General features: G+C 33.4%; 1 protein-coding gene across 1 annotated transcript; it reads left to right on the top strand.

The window, feature by feature from the left end:
- Positions 1–11,630: 11,630 nt before the first annotated feature.
- LOC140055436 (CD151 antigen-like) lies at positions 11,631–14,034 on the top strand. Its single transcript, XM_072100773.1, has 7 exons — positions 11,631–11,726; positions 11,912–12,103; positions 12,311–12,385; positions 12,545–12,643; positions 13,073–13,243; positions 13,420–13,503; positions 13,975–14,034. Exons 1-7 carry the CDS (start codon positions 11,661–11,663, stop codon positions 14,032–14,034), a joined length of 747 nt encoding a protein of 248 aa, XP_071956874.1. The 5' UTR covers positions 11,631–11,660.
- Positions 14,035–15,646: the final 1,612 nt, after the last annotated feature.

Here is a 15,646-nt window from a genome sequence, read left to right as displayed (position 1 = left end):
CTGTTTCGGACATCCGTATAGGCAACTCCTCCAAGTGCGAGGGCGAGGAAAAGTGAAAAAAAAATATTTAAGCTTCTTTAATTCTAGCAAAGACGTGAGAACATTTTAAGGTGTATTGTCCTCCACCAAAACATGAAAAATGAGGATTAATTTAAATCAAAATTTAAATAGGTTATTTGTAGTTTTAATAAAATTAATCCCTTTCGTTAAAAAACGAACAAAAATAATGTTTTCTCATATAGGCCTAAAATGACAACAAAAATAATGTTTTCTCATATAAAATGACAAAATAAATGGTCCAATTCAATCAAAACCCCATTAGCTGGCAGCCAATTTGACTATTTTTAGCTGTAAATGACATTTTTTCAGGTACATTTTTGTGGATAACTATTATACAATTTAAAAAAAATATTTGTTCAGGGGTGGGTAAGCCCTACAATACATCTTTAAGGTTATCCAAATGCATCCTCCTCTTTTACTTGCTCTAAAGAGAAACAGATGCCCTTTTTTTATACGGCAACCACCCAGATAGCGAGTTAATATACACATGTGGGAAAGAAGTAAAGGAACATTTTTTTTTTTTTTTTTTGTGGATATTATAGAATGTCAGAAAAAAATCCCCATCCCATTCCCATGGTCTTGGGCAAAATGTTTTACGGCACTTAAATGTTGGCCTATATAACACACACAAATACCTGACGATGACATCATCATGCCAGAAGCCAAAATGGCGTCCAATTTGACGGAAAAAACAAGTTTTTGAGAAATGGATTTTTTGTCCATACAATGTACATAAATCTTAAAACAAAACATGAATCCACACGAATGTACATCTACTTACAGTAATTTTTCCCCGTCCTCACACTTCCCAAGATTTTTGATTTAGGGGGTTGGGTTGGGGCGAGGAAGGATTTGCGAGGACTTAACAATTGTAAAATGAAGTGCTGAATTTAACATTAGGCCTATGTCCTAATTTTTAATCTCCTTGGATCAGCCTATGGATAATGCAAATTCTCCTACAGGTATATGCATTTCTCAGAGAACCGGAACATTTTCATGGGTGTTGTTTCTTGCTGCACCTAAAAATAGACAGCAAATTACCGACAAGGGTGTTAAGCTTATGGAAAGAACCATTACATTATTAAGAGACATCACTTTGATAATTATTCATTGCACAACACTTTCAGATCTCTTCATTTTTTTAAAATTGTATAGACTACAATTACAAAGTTAAGCTTCTTTAATTGAAGGGAGCAGCTAATGGTAAAGATAAGAGGCCGCAATACAGTGGTCCTTAATATTGAAGGGATCTTTGATTATGATTCCTATTGCACTAATTGGTATTCAGGAATCCACCAAATAAAATCGCAATTTGTTGATTTCAACAGCTTTAATGAAGAACAGCTTACACGAGCTTGTTGGAAATAAGCACCTTCTTATTAGTGGGGGGATAGTTCAAATTACACAGTAAAATCTCTATTCTTTTGTACACACATTTTGTAAATAGAGAGTCATTTTAAAAAGCTATGAAAACTAAACGGTGTGGTAAAAAATGTTATCAGATGACTAAATATTGGTATTTCTGTTACAATATTTGATTTAGGCCTATGTACAATTAACCAAATATTATTTTTAAAATTCATGCCTCTACCTGAGCTTTAACATAACATGCAATCATGCAATTTTGAACATGCATAAAAGTGTAGGCAAATTAAATGGCCTCTGTCCAGTGGGTGAGTGGCCGAGCGGTTAAGACAGTGAAACCGTAATACCTAGCCATAACATCGGCAGAGGGGTTCGAGGCTCACTCACTCCATGGTTCTGGTGGTAGGCGAGTCTTCTCGGATAAGGACTATAAACCGTAGGTCCAGTGTACACAACTAGCTCGTGTGCACTTTCCGAGACGAGTAGGGGGTTACCCCGGTGTATTAGTACATCACAGCCACTGATCACCAACTGGGCCCTCTGGGAGATCAGTCTTGACTGAAGAGGTCACCCAGTATAAAAAAATGAACTAACAACAACAACAACAATCCACTGAAACCGCATTATGATCTTTAACATAGACGGTTAAAATTTCAATTCTTCTAAATCACAGTCCAATTTATTTAGTTTACATTTAGGATTTTTGTTTTTTGCATAAACCTTTCCTTAAGGGGACAATTTTTTGGATTATGAAGGTGTCCCCTAATAGAGTTTACTACATTTTAATGTGTAGGCCTACAATAGGCCTAACTGTAGTTGGTTTTTGTGCATAAATCATGCATTGTTTTGGTTGAAAAATATAAGTATTCTGAACGTTCAAGCATTTAAATAATCACTTAAAACGCTGCCGGACCCCAAATGAATGTAAAAAAATGTAAAACTTTTTTTAGCTTATCCAAAATATTCATGGAATGAAGCAAAAAAAATACCAAATCAACTGTCCTATTCTCTTTACCTCTCAACGAATGCTTATTATTATCACCCCTTCAAGCAAAAAATTTAAAACCACAGTTTAATTACAACAGTAACAAATCAACCACACAACAAATTTGCAAAATATAAAAACCAGTGAAATAAAAAAAATGTAAAGGAATAAAAATAAACACACAAACAAAACGAATCCAAATGTATTGAACATGAAAATTACGGAAAAAAATTAACAATGTTTAGGTGGTGTTTCCGCAGCAATGTATTTTTCCTTCGATTTATGTCCACTTTTGTATTCAATCTATAGGTAGGCCTAAGTGTGACTTATTGCATAACACATCACTATTTTTTAGCTTCATTAAAAACAAAGCACTCACCACTTAACAACAAAATATCAAATAATATACACGAAGTAAAACAATTTCTTTGTGTCCGCGCGCATCATCTAATTTCGACTACCATCACCATGTGCACTTTTGTGTGTTGATGTCAAGTCTGTAAGCAGCTAGTTTTTACTATTCTATTAACAATTCATATTTTATCATTGAAATGTTTAAACTTCCTACTGATTGACAGAGTTCAACGTGCATGTCCCTCTCATGCACGTTGTCACTCTGATGCGCATCCTATAACAATATTCATACAGCACAATTTGTTTAGCGTCTTTTATTTTTGTAAAGTCTGGCAGTCTGAAGTAAAGTCTAACGTTCAACATCCAGGATAGTGTTTAACAAAATCAATGGCTGTAAACAGTTCCGAATTTTTATTCTTGATACAATTTGTTTTTATTTTAATAATTTGTCAGAGTGCGCTTTTATTATACTTACTCCTCCCATGTGAAGTATATTTAACCACATATTAAGGCAGAAAAAGACCGTGTGGAGCACGGGTTACTGCTAGTCTATACATTAATACTGTACAACATTTTGGCGTTATTTTACGTATCTGATCCGAAACCGCTGAATGGTACGTGCTTACATTTGGCACACTAATGTTTATTGAGGGGCCGCACATGCTAGGGAATCACTTTCCTGAATTTTAAGAATAAACACTAAAAAAGACTAAAAATAATTTGTCATTTTGTACCAAAGGAAAAAATTTGCCAATATATAATTCATTTCATCCATCACTTGTTATCACGTCTATGACTTTATGACGTTTTCATGTAGAGAGATAAAACTGAACAAACGGCATAGGCTCTTACTAATGAACGTCAATATGGCCTAAGATAAATACACATTTGAAAATAGTTAATAAGGGTAGCTGATGTAACATTCTAAAATATTTGTTTCCAAACTGTTGACAATGTTATGGACTAACCTACAACTAAAAAGGAAATAATAGGGCCAACAATATATCCTTATTTAATAAAAGGCCAGCTGTACTCATAAGTCAACAGTAACTGTTTCCAACACAAGGAAAACGTTCCGGTTGGACTTTGACATGTAAACTGGAATATTCAGGGCGTGTTCTGTCATTTAGTTGGTAAATAAACGCCATCGATTCACTTGCTTGCGACAGCTTAAAGACAAGGCTTCCTTCAAATCGTAAGTTTTTCTTTTATATCAATTTAATAATTCAATAATTAACTTAATACGTGCACTATATTTGATTCAAATATAATGCACATAAAAGATATTCGGTACATGGAATAAGAGCCGGGATAAAATGAGGACTAATTAGGATTTCTTATAACATGACATTTTTTAACGGGCATTGTATTTTTTCATTTCAATGATCACGTTGTTATAATGAGTACAATAAAGACCATGCTTACGGACGATACCGGATGACAGTTTTGAGAGAAAAGATGAGTTAAATGTTTTTTTAATACACTATCGTCGTATTTAATATTAATGCTTTATAGAAATAAAAAAATGTTTATGACAATCTTTCTTTGATATCATTACCTGAAAAAATATTGAAAAATTGAAAATATCTATATCAGAATATCTTACATGACACAGAAAGCCAGTTTTTTTTAAATGAATTACTTACTCACTTTCTGATGCGATCCCTATATTAATATTCACACAGCACGATTTTTCTTTAGCGTTTCTTATTTTCGTTATGTCCCATATCAAGTATTGCTTTCATTGATTAGCCTATAGGCCTAGGCCTATTTCAAAGTGAAGGCATACTTCGTATAACAAAATCAATAGCCGTAAATAGTTCAGAATTTTATTCTAGAACAATTTGGGTTTTTTTTTTGTAAATAATTTGTCAAACTACTTTTATCACGGAAGAGTGCGCTTTTATTATACTTAGGTACTAAGTGTGTACAAGTGTGTACAATCATAATTAAACGTATCATTGTATTTACAAGAAGTTCAATTTAAAATTATAGGTATCTAATAATATTATAATTGTTACGATGTTGTGGTATATAAATGCCACGTAATTCTTACGTGACCAATGACAACCAGTCATATTTACTTGTTGTAAAAGGCGGGAACAAATTAATGATTTACTACCAGATAATAATATTCATTTAGATAAATTGGTTTCTAAGGGTATCATACTATATTCATGCATGTTTGTTTTTCGTATCTGTAAAATTTGTACACAAACAAACGCCCTGCTAAATCACACACGAAATCTCTCTAATCACCAGTGATGTCATGGAAACAATTTGGTATTGACATAGGCCTACACTGTTTTCTTAGTTTGTAAGTGATAGCAACATCATACAAAACGTGTCTTTTAATACAATATTTAATTCACATGGCAATATATACATAGTTTTTAGAATAATTCTATTGCGCCGTTCTGGTCTGATTTAGGCCTAGGCCTTAAGTTATTTTTTCTATTGTTGTGTTGTGTTGTGTTATCAGGACTGTTTTAGAATACGCCGTCTCCGTTTGGTGAATGTGCTTGACTAAATTGCAGTCTGACCCACTGGAAAGTATCCCAGGTAGAGCGCTTAGGATCACGTTCACGGAGCTCAGTTAAAAAAACAATTGATCAGTGTACTGTGATTTCTTTCTTTATTCATCCAAAAATTAAGAAAAACAAATACATAAATATAACATTATAATATATATATATATTTAATTCTCTACTGTGCCTATGCACTCAAGGACTTTCAGAAACTTAAAGACCCTTCTCATAGACTACACCATCTTTTGCCAAAACGCCTAAATCTATTTACAATTTGAGACAAGTTAAAGGCTTTTGCCTTCCAAAAGTAAAAACGGAACGATCCAAAAATGTCATTTTAAACTTTGGTCTTTTTCAAGTGGTAGGGTATAAGTCGTATTTTTCCCTGGCATATGTTTTGCCTGTTCTTCTTTGATGTAAAATTGTCTATTTTGTTTAATTCAATATTTTTTATGAATGTTGATATCATATAATTATAATATATCTATTCAATATATATCTATAATTCAACAAATTCAAAAGTTGAAATAAAAGTATTTTATCAGTTTTTATGATTTAATTGTTGCTGTTTGTTATGATAAGAAAAACAAACCCACAAATTACAGTAATATACTTCCGTGACGGATGTGCGACAAATTAGCCAATCTTTCACGATTTTATCACTTGTAACATTAACCACTAACAACAATGAAGTAACATTAACCACTAACGTAACAAAAACCAACAACTAATGTAACAATTTCATTAACCACAAACGTAACAACAGTTTAAGCACAAACGTAACAAAAGTTTAACCACAAACGTAACAACAGTTTAACCACAAACGTAACAACAGTTTAACCACAAACGTAACAACAGTTTAAGCACAAACGTAACAAAAGTTTAACCACAAACGTAACAACAGTTTAACCACAAACGTAACAACAGTTTAACCACAAACGTAACAACAGTTTAACCACAAACGTAATAACAGTTTAACCACAAACATAACAACAGTTTAACCACTAACGCAAAACTGTAGAAAATGTTAAATCTTTTTAGGCTACTTACTAAATTAAACTTAAAACATATCAGCCTATTTTTCCTATTAATCCTCTGTCTGTCTGTCTGAGTGCCCGTCCGGCCATCTATATTGTGTAACCGTAAGACATAACACATAATTTTCCGTATGAAAAGATGAAGATAAACCTGCAACCTTGTTCAGAAATATGAAAATTAAAAAACAAAAGGATGGACGGACAGTGAAACAGATAATTATAGACTCGAAACTAGGTTCAATATCAATAAAGTTGCCATAATCCAATCTTCATGTGGAAAGACCATAATGTCCTATAATTGAATCGACGGACACTAACGTCCGTATTCTTAAACCGGACTTTAGTCGTAGTTCGAGCTAAAACTTAAAAAATGACGTCATTTTAATTCATAAACCGAACTTCAACTAAATCACCGACTAACGCCCGTATTCTTAAACCGGACTTTAGTCGTAGTTCGAGCTAAAACTAAAAAAATGACGTCATTTTAATTCATAAACCGAACTTCAACTAAATCACCGACTAAATCAGGCCAACCTCGACTAAATCGAGACGGATTTTGATCGATTTTTTTAGTCCTGGAGGGGGCAGACTAAATGGTCGACTAAATGGTTTTTAAACGATGTTTATAAAAAACGTAACAGTCATTGAGTTGTTATATTGGCCAGATATTGAAGAATGAAATATCTATATTTATATTAGCTTAATTAAATATACATTGGTATAAATTATAATAATGAAAATCATCTTTATTTACAACTGTATACAAATTACATTATTTTCTTCGCGCAAGTCCGACTTGAGCTACGTCACGCCATAGCGACAATGGGAGATGCGGCAATTCACCACGCGATGGAATGTTTAGGGGGCCTAGCGCTTTCTTGTCACGCTATGAAGTGCGTGGTTCGTCGCGATCATACTTTGTTGGGGGTCTAGAAAAAATAAAAGTTACCGTACCGCCATGGTTCCTAAATATATTTTGAAGATTTTGTTTGTTGTTAATCAAATATACTTCACTGTTAAATTAATGCTGATATTGTTCTAATAATTAACGATTCAAATTATTTTTCATGTATATAGTCCTGATGCGTAAAAAGTGTTGTAAAAAAATGGAAAGCGATATCAATGCGCAAAATTTCGTCTGCTCCTCAAATACTCTCTTGTCATTGGCCAATGTATAGCCTTTGTTACCCAGACGTGTGTAACTCGACTAAAAGCTCGACTTCATTAAGTCGAACTGCAAACTTCGACTACTTCGTTTTTTAATCGAATTTGAAGTAATAGCTCGAACTACGACTTTTTCAAGTCGAACTTCGAACTACGACTAAAGTCCGGTTTAAGAATACGGGCGTAAATCAGGCCAACCTCGACTAAATCGAGACGGATTTTGATCAATTTAGTCCTGGAGGGGGCAGGCTAAATGGTCGACTAAATGGTTTTTAAACGATGTTTATAAAAAACGTAACAGTCATTGAGTTGTTATATTGGCCAGATATTGAAGAATGAAATATCTATATTTATATTAGCTTAATTAAATATACATTGGTATAAGTTATAATAATGAAAATCATCTTTATTTACAACTGTATACAAATTACATTATTTTCTTCGCGCAAGTCCGACTTGAGCTACGTCACGCCATAGCGACAATGGGAGATGCGGCAATTCACCACGCGATGGAATGTTTAGGGGGCCTAGCGCTTTTTTGTCACGCTATGAAGTGCGTGGTTCGTGGCGATCATACTTTGTTGGGGGCCTAGAAAATATAAAAGTTACCGTACCGCCATGGTTCCTGAATATATTTTGAATATTTTGTTTGTTGTTAATCAAAAGTACTTCACTGTTAAATTGATACTGATCTTGTTCTAATAATTAATGATTAAAATTACTTTTCATGTATATAGTCCTGATGCGTAAAAAGTGTTGTAAGAAAATGGAAAGTGATATCAATGCGCAAAATTTCGTCTGCTCCTCAAATACTCTCTTGTCATTGGCCAATGAATAGCCTTTGTTACCCAGACGTGTGCAACTCGACTAAAAGCTCGACTTCATTCGAACTGCAAACTTCGACTACTTCGTTTTTGAATCGAATTTGAAGTAATAGCTCGAACTACGACTTTTTCAAGTCGAACTTCGAACTACGACTAAAGTCCGGTTTAAGAATACGGGCGTAAGACAATTTGTAAGAAAAACCAGGCAAAATTCAACTTTATGTCGTAATATAACAATAAAGAAATAATTTAAGGATGGAAAGACCGACAGAACAAGGTCGACAGGAAAAAAGAATGTTCAAGAAAGTTGAACATTAAAGTTTAGCGTTCGTGTGAAAGATTTACGCCCGTATTCTTAAACCGGACTTTAGTCGTAGTTCGAGCTAAAACTAAAAAAATGACGTCATTTTAATTCATAAACCGAACTTCAACTAAATCACCGACTAAATCAGGCCAACCTCGACTAAATCGAGACGGATTTTGATCGATTTTTTGAGTCCTGGAGGGGGCAGACTAAATGGTCGACTAAATGGTTTTTAAACGATGTTTATAAAAAACGTAACAGTCATTGAGTTATTATATTGGCCAGATATTGAAGAATGAAATATCTATATTTATATTAGCTTAATTAAATATACATTGGTATAAATTATAATAATGAAAATCATCTTTATTTACAACTGTATACAAATTACATTATTTTCTTCGCGCAAGTCCGACTTGAGCTACGTCACGCCATAGCGACAATGGGAGATGCGGCAATTCACCACGCGATGGAATGTTTAGGGGGCCTAGCACTTTCTTGTCACGCGCTATGGTGCGTGGTTCGTGGCGATCATACTTTGTTGGGGGCCTAGAAAATATAAAAGTTACCGTACCGCCATGGTTCCTAAATATATTTTTAAGATTTTATTTGTTGTTAATCAAATATACTTCACTGTTAAATTAATACTGATATTGTTCTAATATTTACGCCCGTATTCTTAAAGCGGACTTTAGTCGTAGTTCGAAGTTCGACTTGGAAAAGTCGTAGTTCGAGCTATTACTTCAAATTCGATTCAAAAACGAAGTAGTCGAAGTTTGCAGTTCGAATGATGTCGAGCTTTTAGTCGAGTTTCACACGTCTGGGTACTAAAGGCTATACATTGGCCAATGACAAGAGAGTATTTGTGGAGCAGACGAAATTTTGCGCATTGATATCACTTTCCATTTTCTTACAAAACTTTTTACGCATCAGGACTATACACAAGAAAAATAATTTTAATCGTTAATTATTAGAACAAGATCAGTATAATTTAACAGTGAAGTATATTTGATTAACAACAAATAAAATCTTAAAAATATATTTAGGAACCATGGCGGTACGGTAACTTTTATATTTTTTAGGCCCCCAACAAAGTATGATCGCCACGAACCACGCACTTCATAGCGTCACAAGAAAGCGCTAGGCCCCCTAAACATTCCATCGCGTGGTGAATTGCCGCATCTCCCATTGTCGCTATGGCGTGACGTAGCTCAAGTCGGACTTGCGCGAAGAAAATAATGTAATTTGTATACAGTTGTAAATAAAGATGATTTTCATTATTATAATTTATACCAATGTATATTTAATTAAGCTAATATAAATATAGATATTTCATTCATCAATATCTGGCCAATATAACAACTCAATGATTGTTACGTTTTTTATAAACATCGTTTAAAAACCATTTAGTCGACCATTTAGTCTGCCCCCTCCAGGACTAAAAAAATCGATCAAAATCCGTCTCGATTTAGTCGAGGTTGGCCTGATTTAGTCGGTGATTTAGTTGAAGTTCGGTTTATGAATTAAAATGACGTCATTTTTTAAGTTTTAGCTCGAACTACGACTAAAGTCCGGTTTAAGAATACGGGCGTTAACGATTACAATTATTTTTCATGTATATAGTATATAAAATACAAAAAAAAAATACAATATAGTCCTGTGCGTAAAAAGTGTTGTAAGAAATGGAAAGTGATATCAATGCGCAAAATTTCGTCTGCTCCTCAAATACTCTCTTGTCATTGGCCAATGTATAGCCTTTGTTACCCAGACGTGTGCAACTCGACTAAAAGCTCGACTTCATTAAGTCGAACTGCAAACTTCGACTACTTCGTTTTTGAATCGAATTTGAAGTAATAGCTCGAACTACGACTTTTCCAAGTCGAACTTCGAACTACGACTAAAGTCCGGTTTAAGAATACGGGCGTTAGTAACATTTGTCCAGAAGAAGACAAAAAAGAGAATAGACAAACACATGAATGGTTAAAACTGTTCAAAAAAGTAAAAGATTTCCAACATACACACATTTAAAGAAAACCAGAAAATATATCAACATTTCTACTGTTGTTACGTTAGTGGTTAAATTTGGTTACGTTAATGAAGTTTGTTAACAAAACTGTTGATAGTTAGTGGTTAATGTCATATTAGTGGTTGATTCTTACGACGTCATGGGTGATCCAGCTATTACGTCATGCTTCCTAATTTGACAATAAAAAACCACAACCAACAATTACCTTACCACCACTCGTTTAATAGGCCGTCTTATATTAAAAAATAGTCAACATTATTTTGGTTGAATGGGCTATTTGAATGTCATAAAATAGTCAATCAATTACACATAAAAACAAGGCCATATGGCTGCAGTCGCGTGCTCAAGTTAGTGTTTACCGATCGACCGACCGACCGACATAGTGAGCTGTAGAGACTAAAAATTGAATTAAAAAAAACCCTGATAATAAAGCCGTAATTTAAAGGAAAACATCAACCGAAAGCTTATTGCCGGGAACGTCAATGGGTTTCTGATTACATTAAACTATAGGAATAATATGTTTGATCTTTTTTTAATAAGCGAAATCATCTAATGTTATTAAAACTACAAAATGACCTATCCAAAGTTTCAAAGTATTCATTTTTCCTGGTGATATTTCTTTAAATTAGTTTACAATTTCTGCACAGCATTGACGGATTTGGCTACATACGAGTAAACACGAATACAATTTTTCAACAAATTAATATGGTCTAGCACTCTACACAAGTGACTATTCATCGTGAAATAACTCTCCGATCCCCGTCGTATTTGTGTTAAGGTTGTCGCGACGGGTTCTTGTTTGTCGTCATATTCAACTTATTCGGTCGTGGTCTTTTACATCTTTACTCCGTTGTAAACATTTCAAACTCTGTCGTAACGCTCATACCATTGCTGTCCATATTGACAAAGTAGTACTAAAAAAACACATTTTTTAATAATATTTGATTATATCGATTTTTGTTTATATTTAGATATCAAATCTATAATATAATATTCTAAATACAATCGTCAAAATGGTTGCTGGCTGTGGTATGAAAATCGTCAAGTTGATGATGTTTGCTGTCAATTTTTGTGTGTGGGTAAGTAAATTATCTATTGTTGGAATGAATAGGTATAAAGACAACCGCTTTCGAGAGCCGATTAATATTCTTAGATACCAAAGAAAAGTGGTAAAGCAGTTCATTCTCCCGAAACTTGGGGCCTAAAACAATTTTTTCCTCAAAGTACATGTATCACGTCATCTTAATTTTCATTATTAATACAGGGAGCAGGGTGTGTTATTCTTGGTCTTGGCATATGGATCAAAGTATATGAAAGTGAGTATCGAGATTTATTAGGCAGTGACAATATACAAGCAATAACAGCTCTCATGATAGCCACTGGTTCCGCTGTCTTCGGTATTGGTTTTTGTGGATGCTGCGGTGCTTGGAAAGAAAGACCAATTTTTCTAAAAATCGTAAGTTAAGTTTATACTTTTTTACGGTTCTTAAAATGTGTATCTTTATGTATGGTAAAACTTAAGTGACATTTTGAAATTTTAAATATATGTTGGGTATGCTTCTTTTCTACCAGTCAATATAGCTTCTTAAATGGTATGTGTCAGCTTTTTTTAACAATCTGATCGTCATTAAAAATGTAATGTTATATTATTTGCTCATTCCAGTATTTTGTACTTGTAATTGTAATTATAATTACTGAATTCGTGGCTGGAATCATGGCATTGGTGTACAGAGATGATGTAAGTTGAATTCCTCGTAAGGAAATAGTAGGCCCAAACAACGGATAGTCTTTGATAGGCCTTCTCCCTTAATAGGCCCACTGTATGTAACTTATTAAAGATATACAATTAACATTGCTATGTTGTCATCGGCCTATTATTATACATACATATTTGTAGGTACTGCAGGACATTACGACTGCAATGAATAAACAGATAACGGAAGAATACGGTCAAAGCACAGCAATAACTAACAGCGTTGACAACCTACAAGAAGAAGTAAGACATAATAATAGTTACAGGTTCTATACAAGTCTATAAATATCGTGCTGCTCAATGTATATTAAATTCGTATTTGACAGTGGCAACTGTCTCAAATCACATACAATATAATACAGAAAAATTCCATCTTCCTCTAAGGGTTCCTTGAGAAATCAATATGTTTTGATAGACTAAAGTCGTTTTTACAAACACACTTGTTATATCATGGAGGAATCTAAACTCCCGTGGTTATGGTACAGGTATTGTTGTATTTAATAATATTATTTTGTGTTGTCTTTGTTTTATGAATGGATGCGCTGCATTATTTGTCAAATATATAAAAATATTTAAAACTTTGTTTGTGGTTAGCTAGCTAAACACATCTCTCTTGATTACTTGATACCTATAAATACACAGTTTTTAATTCTAAATAATTTGTTTTGACAGCTTCTATGTTGTGGTGCCTCTAACTACACGGACTATGCCGATTCGAATAATTGGGATGAGGAACCTGGTGAAGCTGTTCCAAAATCATGCTGTAAAAAACCGCCATCTGACGATTGTAATAATGGTAATAGTAAAGGAGACCCATCAGTCCCAGGTTTCATCTATGAACAAGTAAGCTATACATTGCTTGCATTTATAATTAAATATATACGTCTAAATGTTGTTCTCGCATAGGTTTCTGACATTTTGAGAAGATAGTATGACATTTCTCAGAGGTAGTACAGTAGGACTGTTGGCTTCTCGTTGATACCTTACTTTTAATAGTAACGATCTGGTATTTTTTACAGGGTTGTGTCGAAAAAATGAATAATTGGATAAGTGACAATCTAACAGTACTCGGTGGCGTCTGCCTTGGTCTTCTGGGTGTTCAGGTACCTTATGTCATACAGTAATAATAACAAGAGCAATCAGAAGTTGCAATCTCCGCCAGGAGTAAAAAAGAAAAGGGTCAAGAATCGTGATAAAGATTCGTCTTGTATAGTTTTGACGTACGGCCAAAAATTAGTAAAATAATAAAAAGTGGTCCATAGGATCCTGTTCCGGATTGCCTCCAAAATTGAATGGAGTCGTTCATGACCACATAATGTATCTGTGATTTAAGTGTTGTAAAGATCCGTGTTTTAGTTTTTACGTTATTATGCAAATAGACAAACTCCACACTCACAAATATCTAAAATATATAACAAAAAAAACAATATTACGAATATTAGGAGAAGCTTGTTAAGGAATATTGAAAATGACATTACCTAAAATAATAGATACAGTAATCAGCTATACCGCAGTATTCATCAATTAGTAATAAATACTGTTCAATCATTGAGTTATTTTTTCTATTTTCATAGATACTGGCGTTGATGTTCTCGTGCTGTTTGATTAGAGCAATTGAAGAAGAGAAAATGTAAAACAAATAATGTCCTGCCGATGAACTAAAAAAGGTCTTGTATAAACATTGTGTACAATGACCATACACATGAACCACTTAACGTACCAGTATTTCGTATTTATAAAATCCTACAAATCCGTCAAATAAATCATTAATTATTTGTAAATTATCAATAATTTAGTTAAATATGGGTTTCCAAAAGTAAATATTTTTACACATTAATTTTGCATTAACTATGTGGAGACATACCGTATGTCAATGAAGCATAGTTTCATGCATATCACAAAGGATCATTTATCCGTTTGTCAATGAAGCATAGTTTCATGCATATCACAAAGGATCATTTATCCGTATGTCAATGAAGCATAGTTCCATGCATATCACAAACGATCATTTTAGCCTGTAAGTACATTTGCTTTCAAAGAATTGATTTATTTGATTGCCATTGATATGGAAGGGACATTTCAGTGACATTTAGGATAAAGGGGTTACAATTCATTTCGGGGTCTCCAAAAACTAAAGAAGGCTAACAATTATTAATTATATTTAGGCCTAAGCTTTCAGAAATTAAATCATAATAAAATGTGTTCACGAAATTGTAAAAGACGAAATAGGCTACATAGAGCTTTAGTGAATACTAACTATGGACCTTGTTCCCGGACTCTAGTAGACCATTATTGATTTTAGGCCTAAATAATTTGTTTTTAAACTCAACTGAAATATTCGGTTGATACCTTTATAATTGAACCTATGCAAGGTTGAAACAAATGGCCTCTTAGAAAATAATAGTTAATATACGAATGATAATAACTATATTAGTAATAGCTGTAAATATTGTTTGTATTTGCATTTTGTCATAATGGTTTAGTAACAATTATGTAATGATATTTATTGTTACACATAACTTTAAATAATTAATAAGGTAGGCCTAAATTATTGTAATAAATAAACTCTAAAAGAATGTTATATTGTTTTTGTTATTATGTTATAAGAAGAAAATAAGAAATAGCTAAGAACCGGTGAATGTAGACTATGTGTAACATTCGGATTAAAAGTGATTGTTTTGTATAACACAGAAAATAGTTTATGCTATCTTAGTAATTGTTGTCTCAGTAGTTTGGCAATGGGATAAAAGTGTGGTATTTGATCTGAAATAATCTATGTGTCTAGAGAGAAAGATTATAAAAGAGAAAAGATATTAAAGATGTTGTGTAATAATTAAATATGCACAAATATTATTCAATACGATCAATTAATACGCCAGTACATTATATTATGTTGCCGGTTGTGTATGCATGTATGATTAAAAAATATTGTGTAATCATTAATGCATGTAAACTTTAACCTTCCAATCAAGGTTTCTCGTATGTTTTATTTGTTGCCACTTCGACTGCTTGATACATGTTATATCATGAACGAACGAAAAACGTGTGAAAGAGTTCCATAAAACTACCTGATTTTGACATAAAACAAGGTCATATACATGGCTGCAGTCGCGTGCACAAATTTGAGTTAGTGTTTACCGACCGACCAACCGACCGACATAGTGATCTGTAGAGTCGCGTTTGCACGCGACTAAAATAGTGATATATTTCTTAGCAAAGTTACCATGTTACTGCATAAAGCTTGAT

This window comes from Antedon mediterranea, chromosome 7 (assembly GCF_964355755.1).
Source record: "Antedon mediterranea chromosome 7, ecAntMedi1.1, whole genome shotgun sequence".
In the NCBI taxonomy this organism is placed as follows: Eukaryota; Metazoa; Echinodermata; class Crinoidea; order Comatulida; family Antedonidae; genus Antedon; species Antedon mediterranea.
Note: the sequence above shows the minus strand (reverse complement) of the source record. Positions and strands in the feature narration are given on the sequence as shown.

Excerpts from the sequence above, each read along its gene's own strand:
- LOC140055436 (XM_072100773.1), top strand. The coding sequence starts at position 11,661 with ATGGTTGCTGGCTGTGGTATGAAAATCGTCAAGTTGATGATGTTTGCT. Across the intron at positions 12,644-13,072 it reads TTGACAACCTACAAGAAGAA|CTTCTATGTTGTGGTGCCTC; the intron begins GTAAGACATAAT and ends TTGTTTTGACAG. Across the intron at positions 13,504-13,974 it reads TTGGTCTTCTGGGTGTTCAG|ATACTGGCGTTGATGTTCTC; the intron begins GTACCTTATGTC and ends CTATTTTCATAG.